Here is a 13,489-nt window from a genome sequence, read left to right on the forward strand (position 1 = left end):
GGCCGGGGCCGGGCACTGCTACGCCGCCGTTCCCCCCGCCCCCTTCGGCCCTGCGGAGAGGAGCGTCGCTGCGCTGTCGGCACCGCTGCGGCACGGTAGTGCGGGGCCCCTCGAGCGGCGTGCGGCCTCTGCCCTTCGCTGGTGTCGGCCAGTCAGCGGCCGTGAGTGACTGGCGAGCTTCAGAGGCCGCGCTCGGGGGTTAAAGGCCCTTCTCCATTAACGAACAGACGTCCCAATTTGTTTGGTTTTATTCGAATCAGCAGCAGCATCTGCGTCGCCGCTACTCGGTTAGTGTGCCGTGTGTCGGAAGTGTAGTGTGACATTCTTCTGAAAGCATGCTGGGTGTTGGCCAGTAGCTAGAACAGATTATTTCTGTTTGTTAGAATAGAACTGTCTGAACAAATTGCAGAGCTCTTTGAGTGTGCAATGTAGGACTAATCAGTGAAAGACCGTGTTTTAGTTTCAGCATCCGTAGTACAGCAACACGATAGCTGCACTTTAAAAGACGTGCTTGCAGAAGCTCTCCGGGCAATCTTTACTGCTTACAATACTAGGTGCAGACAGATACCTCACTTCAGCGTTGCGGCCTTGACACTGGGAGTTGGCAACATTGTCCAAGCCGTAGGTCTTTTTTCATTTGCCCTTCCCTGAAGTGGTGTGTTTCACCTGCTTGCTGCCAGGCACACCTTGCAGTACATAGCAGAGGTCAGTGCTTTTGCTGTCCGGCAGGACCTGTGGCTGTGGGATGATTTATTCCTTTCTCTAAGCCTGGGTGTCCAAGTTTCCAGAAGTCAACTGTATTTTAAACTGAGTAATTGGAGGAGAAATAAGGAGGTTTTTCAAACCATATTTACAAATGAGGCTCGAAAAAATCCACTTTACAGTGTCTTTATTCAGATTGGTTTTTGCTTTGTTACCTCACGCAGAGCACAGCTGGATTTCCTTATGTCATTTATGCTCATTCCTGTGCCTCTCACCTCTTCTGTTTTCTGTGGTATATTTTTATTTTTCTTTGAGATACTGGTCTTTTGTTTTATGGCTGTTACTATTCAGGGAGTGTAGATATTTCTGATCTGCAGGTTTTCAGTTCGCTAAACTGGGTGTCAGGTGACAAATGTGTATTTTTTTTTTCTTTTTTTCCTCCTATTTCATGTAGATAAAGGCTTTTATTACAATCTCTCACAGAATAGGAAAGCAGGCGTGAGAGAGCAGCCTAGGAGTCATAAGAATGCAGTACAGTATATTAATTTACATGTTCCAAACTACTGTGTATGATTTGCAGTGAATAAGGACCCAATTCTGGGAGGAACTGCAGACCTTGTTTTTTTGTTGTGCTTGGCAGAAGCCAAGGTTTCACTCCACAAATATTGACTGAGCTTCCTCCTCTGCACACAGCGAGTGGTAGTTGTAACTGTTCTGTGTCATGCGATGCCATTTGTCTCCTTCACGGGTGCAGTGTAAAACAAATGTCGTGTGCAGATGAGCAAGTTGCTCTTTGTGTATTATAGCAGGGCATTTCTGGTTTTATTCTGAAAGAAAGGACGTTGAGATATGGGAAGAGCAATGGGTGAGTCATTGCTGGTGAACGTTTAGCTGGAGTAGTGTAAATTTTTAAAGGGAGTAGGATGAGGTTGTTTTATCTATAAGTATACACACAGGTAGAGCTACAGATATACAACACATATGCAAAGACTATATTTTACATTAAGATCATTATGAAAAAGAGACATGAGTTAGATCTGGGCAGGTTGTTAGGTGTGATATACTGGGAATTTGAGTAGCCTATTTTTCCAGTTGGGGGACGAATGGAAAATGAGTTATCCAGACAAATAAGGATTAGGAAGTGAGAGAGTGCCTGGGTGTATATTATACTTTAGTCAGAGAGGGGAAAAAAAACCTTGAATTTTTGGAGACTGGAATGGAAAGCTAACAGGAGAATTCAAGTCTTCCATAAGCTTAAGAGTTGTGGGCAAGGACATTCCACACAGCTGTGTTATGGTGAATAGGTCAGAGAATATATAGGCAAGAAAGTAGACATGAAGGGCAACAAAGAAATGGCTTCTGCCCTTCCCCTTCCCCCCGCCCCTGGCTCATTTCTCGCAGTAAGTTGTATCATTTGAGTCTCTCTTCATTATTTCGTTCATTTTTCAGCTTCTAAAGTTGGTGGTACTTAGTGCATCCAGGAAATGCTTGTTTCTTCGTTCCCCAGAGAAGAAGTCCGCTGTACCCAGCAGAACCTAAAGGGCTGACTAGGGAACCTTAACCTTGCCTGGCTCTTCTAACATTGGTTAGTACACTAGCTGGTGTACCTGTGCAAATACAAAATGTGACTGTACCTCCCATAAAATGAAAAGTGGGTTCGTTTTCCACCTAATTTGAGATAGGCAGTTTGTAATACCTCTTCTGAAAGCAAGCAGTATATGATGTGGATGTCCTAGAACAGAAGCAAGTTTATTTGAAAGCATAAACATAGAGGAAGCTGGAATTGATTTAGGTTTAATGGCAGCTCAGGAGTCAGATCTTAAAATCCTTGTCTCAATCTTAAAATATGCTTTAATATATTTGGATATGTGAGATTCTGTATTTATAAAAAGAGACAATGCAAAACTATCTTTTTTTGCCTCATCTTTTTTAGGCTTTTTCTATAAAATGGGAATACTCATTGCACTTCTTGGAATCTGGTTCAGCTCTTCACTTGTCAGAGGAGATTCTAAGGCTGTGACAACATCCCTAACTACAAAGTGGTCTTCAACTCCTTTATTACTTGAAACAAGGTAAGTGCACTGTGACAAATCAGAATATGCTTAGAGGATGAGGTAATGTGTTCTCTTTTTCATTTGTTTTGTGGTGCTTTGGGTTCTGATTTGTGGTACTTTGGATTCTGGTTGTTACTAATTCATTAGCAACAGTAATACTTAGTTGAACATGATCATTGCTGTGCTTGGGGAGATGGGATGAATATTTTAAAGGAGATAGTAGGTTTTTTGCATAATAAATTCTTTCACCATGCATTAGAAAAAACATTAATAACAATGAATAATTCCATAGTATTTTTTGCCTTATGAAGTTTTACTCAAAGCACTAGATTGAGAGGTTTAGCATGGTATTTGTAAGATTCCACAGTAAAAGACTTTTGACTTCAGTAATGATTGTAGGTTTTGATATGTATCTGTTGCTTGTGTATGTTTAGCTCAGTTAAGCTTGAGTTTACCTTTGTTCATGTGAGTTGTGGATTGATTATCTAAAGTCAACTGCTTTGTTAAGAGTTGTGCAAGTCAGCCTGGGGAGATTTCTTCTATGGTATTAAAGACTTTTTTTTTTTTTTTTTTTTTAAAAAGATGCTATTGAAAAAAGAAAGCAAAATGCTGTCCTTTCACTGCCAGTCTACTTAGCACTTTAGAAGTCCCCATCATTTCTTTTTGTGGTATTCTACTTTGGAGATGTCTATGCAAAATAGGATTTCCTAGATTTTTGTGTAAGTGTGTGTGCGCTTAATTTTGTATCACTTAAGGGTGCTGCCAAATACGGAATTCTGCTTGTGTTATGGCAGACTGGCTCACATGAAAATAGTTGAGCATTGACGGGTTTCATTGAGATGGGCATGGCTTTGGGTGGTAGGGTAGGTGTGTTCTGGGTGAAATTACTTTTCTGTAACCTTCTCTGTAGAAGTTGAAGACTGAAAAATCCTTAAGCAATAAAATACAAAGCTCAGGTCTTAATGCCAGGATTTAAATACCCTGACAATGCAAGACATTTGCTGGGGAAAAGCTTACCATAAGAGACTGTGAAATAGTAAGCAAATAATTAAAATAATGTACCACAGGCTTGATAGATAACCTAACCATTACATTCAAAGACTTTAGGTCAGTAGGGGTGAACTGCAGAATGATACAGCACTGCAGTGTAAAATCATTCCTCCTGTTCAATTTACTTAGCCCAGCACTGCAATTCATTACCCAATTGTTCAAGAAGTACTTACCAGCTTAGGTCAGAACAGGTTGAAATGAACACACAAGCTATTGGGGCAGGTAGTAGGCTCCAGATCTCGTGTTGTAGCATCCTTTAGCATGTGAAGCATGTTACAGGTTTAGACATGATGAAGTATTTGATGTTCGCAATGTTTAGAGAATTATTTTACTGTCTAACACTGTATACCTGCTTAATCATAAGCTTAATATATGGTGAATTACAACATCATTATTTGAAGCTGTGACTTCTCCTTTTGCTCATTTAAAAACAAACAAACAAAAACCCCCACCAAAGCTAGTAGTTCCAACAAACTACAGTTTGTTACAGCAAAGTAAACAAAAAATGTATGTTTCTTCTAAAAGATAGCTAGCAAAGATATGCATTAGGGAGGAGAGCTCCCAGCATGTGCACTGCTGTCTGTCAGTGGTCTTGCGAGATTAATAGGTGCTTTACAAACTTTCATGTACTACGTGTTTGTTCTGGCCTGCAACAAATATTTGTTTGGGTTGCTTTATTTTTTAGCTTTCCTGGTCTGCTTTTTCTAGTAACATATGGTTTTCTGATATAGGTAAACATACGGTAGGAGCTAACTTTCTGTAAAGCTTCACAAAGTATTAGAATTGTAACTTGAGAGAAAATTCATAGATCTAGCTAACTCTTTTCTTCTTACTCAGTGAATTTTTATCAGAAGAAGGTCAAGAAAAATTCTGGAATTTTGTTGAAGCCAGTCAAAATATTAAGACATCTGAACATGATGGTAAGTTTTCATAATATTCTTCTTGATGATGACTGATAGTTGACATGGTTGAAAAATATACTACAATGTTTTGTCTTCCGTTGTGTTAGTATAATACTAAGTCAGATGAGGACTGATTCCAGTGATGTTTTTACTGTGAAGTGCTCAATGCTTTTGGATATCTGTTTGACAAAAGCTGTCGTGGACAAGTCTGAAACATGTTTTGCTTGCCAGTTTCTTTTTCAACATGAAGTATAAAATATTATAAATGCTTTTTCTCTGTGTTTTTATTTCTCAACTGAAATTAAATGGGAGCTTTTAACTGTTTCCCTCCTCCCCAAGCATATGTTTACATCCTCAGGAATGTATATAAGTGTACTCTCATGGACCTCTATTGAAGTTCACTCTCATCCATCTGTAGAACTGGCTGTAATGAAGATCGAGGAGGAACAGTCATGTGCATATTTACAATTAATGTAATGGGCTTCTGTTAGTATAAATCACAATTAAGATGAAAAGTCCCTCTTCAATGAGAACATGGTATGGAAGGATAACTGCTTGTACTTTGACTTTGCAGGTAGTGATTATTCTTCTTACCATGAAATGCTGAAAGTAGCCTGTCAGAGCCTGTCACCTTTGCAGCAGAATTTGTTGAAATTTTCCTTGTCTTTACGCTCTTATTCTGCAACAGTTCAAGCTTTTCAACAGGTTAGTACAGCACAGGGGAACTCCTCAAACGATTTGTAGAGCATTATGTAAGGCCCAGGAAGGAGTGAGCTGTGTAAGGAGACATTTGAGAAAATCGGTTCAAGGTTTTTGATAAAGTGCTTCATAAACCTCAGCTGAAGAGTGCATGTATACTCTAATTTCATTGGGTACCGAATTTCAATCCATTTGTCCGGAGTAGATTGAAGAATTGGGACTTTGAAATGTCTGTGTATCTTTGATGCCTGCTGCACTAATAAAGGTGTAAGGATTTTTATGAGGAAAATCCCTATGGCTCTGTTGGTACTTGTGATGCTGCTGCTGTTCCCATTGTTCAGTTTTACTTACTTGAAGGTAGTAATCCATGAATATATAGCTCTAATGATTAGAACCCATGAATGGAAGTTTGTTGTACTCTCTGTTCTCTTTCAAACTTGGGGTATCATACAGTTCATTGCAAATTGTCTCACATTATAATGTGCTTTATCTAAGTAATACTAGAAGACATCTTCCTTTTTCATCTGGAATAATTTTATCATTTGATGTTTAACAAATATAGAGGTTTCTGATGTGTAATGCAAAAAAAAAAAAAAAACCAACCAAAAACCCCCCAATTGCAAGCCTCGCTTTTTGCACCTGGAACTAATATTACACTTAATAGTAATAGACTGGAAAACTATTTATAATAAGTTAAGACTTAATTCTCAATTTTGCAATTTTTACCTTGCATTTAGATTATGTAATAAGCAGGGAAGAAGTACTAGTTTAGAATTTAGGAAGTCAAAGAAGAGCAATTGATACAGAGCTATGCTGTTACCATTTTCACTTGTTCTAAGGGCAAACATTCAACTTACTTTATTACAAATATTTTAATACAGATAGCAGCAGATGAACCTCCACCAAAAGGCTGTACCCTATTTTTTGCTGTGCATGGTGAGACGACGTGTGAATTTGACTCTCTTGGAAACCTTTTACAGGCAGCTTCAGAAAGGTATTTGCTTAATTTCCTATCATTGGATTAGCTCTTAAAATTTAACCCAGTTAGACTTACTGCTACAAAAAGATTGTAATAAACCAGTAGTTTCTACATTCTTCAATATTGATTTATGCTGTCCATTGCTTGCATCAAGTGGCAGTCTCTTATTTCTTATAATCCAGATTGGAATGTTTGTTTTCTTATCCCTTGCTCTTTGATATTCTGCTACGAGGAGGAATGCTTTCCAAGTGCATGGGAAAAGTTGGAAACAATTTATTGAAGGACAGTAGGAATTCTCAGGAAAGTCTTCAGTATGTAGGGAAATAAAGAGCTGGGCTGCATATTAAAATGATAATTAATATAATGAAGATCGTTTCATGAATGGCTTGAAGCATGCATATTATTTCTTCCCTATATAATTTTCTCAGCATTAACAAAGAAAACTATTACCACACGATATATTTCAAATTCAGATTTCTTTACAAGAACAGAACTTGATTGTAACTTTTAGTAATAAAAAGAAACCATAATACCTCTTTAAAAAACAAACAAACCTTAAATTTCTGTTTATCTTCATAATAATCTTGGCAGTTTTGGGTTTTGTAAGCATAAGGGTTTTTTTGTCAATGTGCAGACATATGGCATCTATAGCTCACATCCTATTCTTCTGACTCACTGGGAATATTTTAAATATTTCATTGTATTTTAGACAAAATTTATAAACAGAAGTTGAAAATCATCTTCTCATTCACTTTCTTGTTTGTATACTAAGCCAAGGTAAGGGTCCTCTTGAATTTGAGTTCCTGGGACATTTGCTCTGTTAGACTTTTATTTTTTTTAATACAGATTATGAATCACAATTGGGGGGAAAAAAAAGTTAATTGAAAATTTAAGGGAAGTGGTTAATTTTTAAAATAAGGATCATAGTAGATTCAAAATAGCACCTAACTACTTGTTTCATTTTCATATGTCCATTTTTAACAAACCTTTATCAACATGCATCAATTGCTGCTGACCTTGGTAATGTGGGAATAACTTGACATATGTATTCAGTGAAGACAGGAACAGTGATTAAACATGAGAAAAAGAAATTTTGTGTCTTGCATTGAGTGAGGAAATGCTATGAATCACAGTGTGATAATCTTCAATGTTTACTCATAGGCCAAAGCCATTTTTGTTCAAAGGGGACCACAAATACCCGGTGTCAAACCCCGAAAGTCCTGTCGTCATACTTTACGCTGAGATTGGCTCAGAGGAGTTCTACAGATACCATAAGAGGCTTGTTTTAAAGGCTGAGGCAGGAGAAATCACTTATGTCCTCAGACACTATATTGCTGTAAGTATATTTGCACATTGTAACAAAGGTATTTGACATGGATGGAGTAACTGGCCTGGGTTTGTTCCCTTTAAATTGACATTTGCAAAATGTGTTACTGCTTGGTATTTATTTGGAATACTCAAAAGTTTATTTTTTATTGCATGTAGCTGAGGAATTCAGAATATTTAAAATCTCACAATTGTTTAAATAAGAGGATCATTTGATTTTACAAATGCAGAGTTAAACTCCAGATAAATTCCGGAGTTTAATCTAAAAAAAAAAAAAAAAAAAAGTTGCTCTACCTGTATTAGATTACAGGTAATAGATAGTCAGATCCTTCCACAGTCAGGCCACTTAGTTACTTGATATGAAAAGCAGGGATTAACCTTAAGGTACCATTTTCAAATGAAAGGCATTGTTTCTGTAGCCATTTTATTACAAAAACACTTAGCAGTCCTAGTGCAATTTATCCTGGTTTCCATCTCCCTCCCCTAAATTGCCCATAACCACTGGATTAGAGTTTAACTCTACTTTTCAAAAGCTCTGAGAAATTTGAGTTTACTTTTTTCCTGAATATTGCTTAATGTTTCTAAAACCTGCAGTGTAGCAAGTAAGTAGCCAGACCTGAATGCAAAAAGAGCATCAGCTGGTTCACTTCTAGCAACATTTGCACTTGTGATAAAATAAAGTCATACATTGCATACACCACTTTCCTTTTTAAAAGTAATTTGTTTATCAGTGTTGGGAAGAGTATTTACATTCAAAATGAGGTGTATTACACAATAGATCTTGACACAGTTGTGTGACTCCTGTATACTTCAAAATACTTTTAACAAGTGATCATGTTTGTTTCCCATTAAAGTCAGAACTAATTATGCATCTCCTGAGTCACTGATTTATCCATTTTTTTAAATTCTGTGTTGTAACTCTTCAGCGAACGTTTCATTTTTGAACATCACAGTTGAAGTTCCTCTCCTTCCTCTATCTGATTTGATGACAAGAGTCTGTCCTGCTCTAATTGGCTTACACGCTGAATCCTGAAAACATTGTTTTGTGTTCCTTTTTGCTTTGTGGTTTTCGGTGTTTTTTTTGTTCATAGAGATATCTTTACTCTCTGAACTTCAAAAATTTTGTTGAAATACAATAGGAAGTATAATTACTACAGTGTATTACTGCAGAATCACTCGTTTTTGTTTCTCACTTATGCATTACCAGTTATGTCTGAAATGTGTACCAGATTGACATTTCTTAGTTTTGGGAAATGGCAGCTTTTAATTTGTACATCAAAACAAAGAGTGGCAATATTTTACTGTTTGCTTTTCCTTACAGAATCCCAGTAAAGAAAAAGTCTACCTCTCTGGCTATGGTGTGGAACTGGCTATTAAAAGTACAGAGTATAAGGCCAAGGATGATACACAAGTGAAAGGTGAATTATTATTTTAACTATTTTAGTGTGAACATTTTAATTTTGCAAAGATAATTTTATATTTCTCTTAATATGAATGACTGTTTGTCTGAATTGCAGATACTCTTCTTTCTTCAGCTCTGAAATCACTTCTCCTTTCTCTTTTGAGATTATGTTCTTTATGAAGCATATCTTTGCCATGACACTTGTCTTCTGTCTTTGTGAAATGCTGGGCACAATGGAGTTGTGACTCTGGACTAAATCCTAGTGATGGCACTACTAATGCAACTAATTTTTTAACAGATAACCAAATGCTCTGCAGATGTGAAGCAATTCCTCTACCTTAATTTGCCTTAGCTTATCCATCCTCAGAGCAGATTATGTTTCCTGGTCTTGTTCTTTGGGAAAACAGAACATAGAATTTGGCACGATTTTTTTGCTTTTGCCGCTTTCTTTAGAGCACTGATCTCTGTTTTGCGAACTCTAATGCACCTGCCAAAAGTATTTTGTTAGGGTATTCTGTGTGTGCGTGTATACTTTTTATTTAGACTTTCACATACACGCAAAACCCCAGAATTTCCTGCTTTTATCTTGGACTTAAGTAAAAGAAAAAAAAATTATTTTTTTTTTAGTTCAAGGTAGTAGTTGTGGAGAACAGAACTCGGATTTTGAATTGGGTTCTTCAGGATTTTGCAGTTTTATCAGCTTCTAAATACAGATCTAAACTCTGACTCAGAATATTTTGCAACCATCTAGAGTATAGACACATAAAACCTTTGGTCTATATTTGCAAAAGTATTTAATTTTAAGAGCAACTAACACAGTAGAGGAGGTGATCCAACTTAAGATTTCTATTACTTTGTGAGAATTTCCATTAATCTGTCATCAAAAAGGCATGCAAAAGCCCTGATATTGTTTGTGGAATAGGGCATTGGAGGCCTTTGTCTCTTCAGGTGTGTGTGTGCGGGGGAGGTAATTGTGGGGAAGATTTGTTATTTGTAAACTTCTGAAGTTTTGATGTGGTAACCTAGAATGTTTTACAAAATGGACAAACTACTTGCATTGCTACAAGCTGTAAATAGCTCATAGATAGTAAACTGCACATTAAAGGTACATCGTTTTTCTCAGCTCCTGTCTGATTCCAGGCGAGTTCTGACTAGGCAGTCTTTTTTCACGCCTGTGCTGTTTTGGCTTGTCCAGAAGCAAACACTCATCTAAGAGGTCAGGACCTTTAGTTAGACTTGAGCATAAAACATCTAGATTGGAGCTGGCTTGTGTCCAGCTAGTTAGGAGATCATGTGAGTCTTTTGCACAGATTTCTTTTTGATGTTTAAGCCCAGAATTGGACTTTACTCAGATACTATTTTTTATCAAGTATTTTTGGGCTAAAATCAGGGTTGTATTCACAACTGAAGCTTAGCACTTACTCTACAAAGCTAGCATGTCCTGAAAGCTCCTAGGTCCTAGTGAATTCCTCTGCAATGCATAGGTCTCTGAGATTTCCACTCATCATAAGCTTTTCCTTCTCAATAATCCAACTTGGTTTTATTTCAGCTGTTACTGTGTTCATTTATAAAGGTAACATCTCTTGGATACAAGTATAAAAGTAAAACCTGAAACTTGCCCTTTCTTTCTTCTTTTTGGTTACTGCAGTATAGTTTTGTTAAACTAGTCAAAATGAGTGTGAGAACTGTTTCTGAATAGCTTGGTAGTAGTGATCTTCTCTGTGTGTCTACAGGCACAGATGTGAATGCTACAGTAATAGATGAAAATGACCCTATTGATGAAGTGCAAGGATTTCTATTTGGAAAACTAAGGTAAAACTCAGTTTTAAGTTGTTGGTCTTTGTCGTATCAAAAAACTTGATGGAGAGATGCTGATCTTTTGCTTTGTTATTGTTTTTTAAATGTCTGGGTTATCCATACGTGTCAGCAGCATACCTTTTCATGTTATGTTTCTTGGAATTAGCAGCAGACTGACTTATAGGAAACCACAGAAGTTTTACCCTCATACCCTTTTAGGCAGTTGTATCCTGACTTGACAGAAGAGCTGAAAGAGCTTAGAAGACACCTCGTGGAAAGTACCAATGAAATGGCACCACTGAAAGTATGGCAGTTACAAGGTAATCTGTATGAAGACTTTCAGTATTGTACTGCAAAAACGTAATGTAAACATATCTTCTTGTGTTCTAAGCAAATGAAGTTGCTAGTGGCTGCGTACAGTTGAGAGAGTTTGACTGTAAATTCCTGCATTGGAAAATGCTGGATTTTCTAAAGCGCCTTTGTAAGAGTCCTGTTGAAATAGCTTTTAGAAAGATTGTTTCACAGGACTTCTGAAATGAGGTTTGCTTTCTATATTGTGAAGTACAGTAAGCCACTTGCTCTTAAACTGACTACTTGTATGATCTGCTAAAAGCAGAAAAGCAAAGGAAATGTAAAGTTTCTTTCCGTGGTCACGTTCTTGGTGTGGAAAGCTGAGATTTCTCAAGACCAAAGAAAAACTGTGTTTCAAATGCATCTGCATGCAACTCTGACCTTTTCCCTGGAAATCTAGATGCCTGTGGAAAGGCTTTTCATCCTCTGAAAGAGTAATTCGAAATGCTGAACATATGTTGTAGCCACAGAGAATCTACCTATGTCCAACAGATGGCTGTTCATATTTCTAGCTTGTGAAACAAGTACCCAGATCCCTTCTGAAGGGCAGATCCTCCCACCTCAGCAAAAAAAAAAAAGGTGATGGTCTGGACTCATTGAAGCTACCTATAGATGGGATACATTGGTTCATTTTGAAAGGGTTACTTACTTGAAGGCAACCAATAGAAGTTGAATACAAGGGAGAAGATTTTTAAAAAAGTATCTAAAGGCACAGATAGAAAATGAATTTTCATAAGTAACAAATAAGCAAAAAAGATGAAAGCTAAAGTTAAGATGACTCTGCATTGGCTTGTTTTCAGTTTAGAGTTCTTGACCTCTATTTTTTCACTTCTAGATTTAAGTTTTCAAACTGCTGCTCGCATTTTGACTGCTCCCCCTGTGGATGGTTTGATGGTCATGAAAGATCTCAGTCAGAACTTTCCTACAAAGGCCAGGTGACTTATAATTATGAGTTCTAGGAAGTTTTCTTACTATCTTTTTTCTGAGCAGAACCTGACACAGGCAGCATTGGTTGGGTTAATGTCTGAGTTTCCATTTAGCTGGAAGCAAACACTGGGCAATGTTTATGCAGAGAAGTTCTTCAGCCTGTGGTTACAAAGAGGATCTTACAGTGTCTTTCTTGGATGGCAGTTGATGTAGACTGGTGGAAAATTTGACAGAATTACGCATGCTATCTTGTTGTGAAATGCTTCTGAACCTTTTGCATGAAATCCTCAAGAATTTATTGGATAGGTTTTCTGTTTGGTGGCTTTAAGGTTTATCTATTCACTGAATCCTACTCTTCTTCTGGGAGCCACTTTGCCAAACAGCCCAGTCAATCCCTTTTCAGAGACTGATATGCAATTCCACTGGTTTTTGCACTTGTGAATGACTGTTTTGAGCACATTTAAATGAATTTCAAGAAATTCAGTCAGAATCTGGCCTGCCCAACCAGTCTAGAAATACATTTCTTTTTTGACAAATTCCATGACCTGGGTTGTGAGGTCCTATTATAGGAGCTCCTTCTTTTTGAGTAGGTGGAGATATACCTGAGAGTAAAAAGAAACTGAATTCTGGTCTTATTTCCCACTAACTGATGTTAAGATTGTGCTGTTTACAGCTTCTTAAGGTAGGCATTGCACACACATTGCATTTTTAGTCTGAACTGTGAGCTGTACTCGCCCATTCTGTGATGATGCAATCACTGGATCCAATGTAAGGAAAGGAATGGGAACCCACAATGTGGAGTGAAATCCCCCTATTTTCTGCTGCCAGCCTCCACCTCTACCTTTCTGGCAGCTGCCCACTTCTATTATGGTTCATGTGAAATTAGACACTGAGAGTTGGCATGTGGTTAACATTTTTATGTTCTGCTGAATTATACAGTATAAGAAAAAACAGTGCATCCTACTGTTTAATGGTACCACAAAGTGCAAGTGCTTCTGATTGCAGCTCTTTATACCAGGAGACTAAATATATTTTTATATAAGGTACAAAAAGGAGGATAAGTAGATAAGTAATCTACCCATTAGATAAACAGAAAGATGATTCACCACATGATGTTTTTATTTTTGTAGAGCCATAACAAAAACAGTTGTTTCTTCGGAACTCAGAGCAGAAATTGAAGAGAACCAAAAGGTAATGCTTCTAGAAAGGAACATAGTGCTTTTGCACTTAGGTTTTAACATAAATTCAAGCTTTGAAAATAATGATTCTATTTAAAAATTTACATTTTGCTTAAAATAAT

The 13,489-nt window shown here is 37.3% G+C and overlaps 1 protein-coding gene across 3 annotated transcripts in view; it reads left to right on the forward strand.

The window, feature by feature from the left end:
- Nucleotides 1–13,489, forward strand: part of UGGT1 (UDP-glucose glycoprotein glucosyltransferase 1) — a 49,848-nt gene that overhangs the window by 554 nt on the left and 35,805 nt on the right. For all 3 annotated transcript variants that reach the window (XM_010568211.1, XM_010568212.1, XM_010568213.1), the window contains exons 2-12: nt 2,152–2,287; nt 2,636–2,774; nt 4,644–4,726; nt 5,283–5,413; nt 6,289–6,401; nt 7,548–7,722; nt 9,034–9,130; nt 10,848–10,926; nt 11,131–11,231; nt 12,098–12,197; nt 13,320–13,380. In XM_010568211.1, the coding sequence (XP_010566513.1) occupies nt 2,650–2,774; nt 4,644–4,726; nt 5,283–5,413; nt 6,289–6,401; nt 7,548–7,722; nt 9,034–9,130; nt 10,848–10,926; nt 11,131–11,231; nt 12,098–12,197; nt 13,320–13,380 (1,065 nt within the window). In that variant the 5' untranslated portion in view covers nt 2,152–2,287; nt 2,636–2,649. The remainder of the gene's footprint in view (nt 1–2,151; nt 2,288–2,635; nt 2,775–4,643; nt 4,727–5,282; nt 5,414–6,288; nt 6,402–7,547; nt 7,723–9,033; nt 9,131–10,847; nt 10,927–11,130; nt 11,232–12,097; nt 12,198–13,319; nt 13,381–13,489) is intronic.

Source organism: Haliaeetus leucocephalus, unplaced genomic scaffold (assembly GCF_000737465.1).
Source record: "Haliaeetus leucocephalus isolate CR32 unplaced genomic scaffold, Haliaeetus_leucocephalus-4.0 Scaffold240, whole genome shotgun sequence".
NCBI classification, from domain to species: domain Eukaryota; kingdom Metazoa; phylum Chordata; class Aves; order Accipitriformes; family Accipitridae; genus Haliaeetus; species Haliaeetus leucocephalus.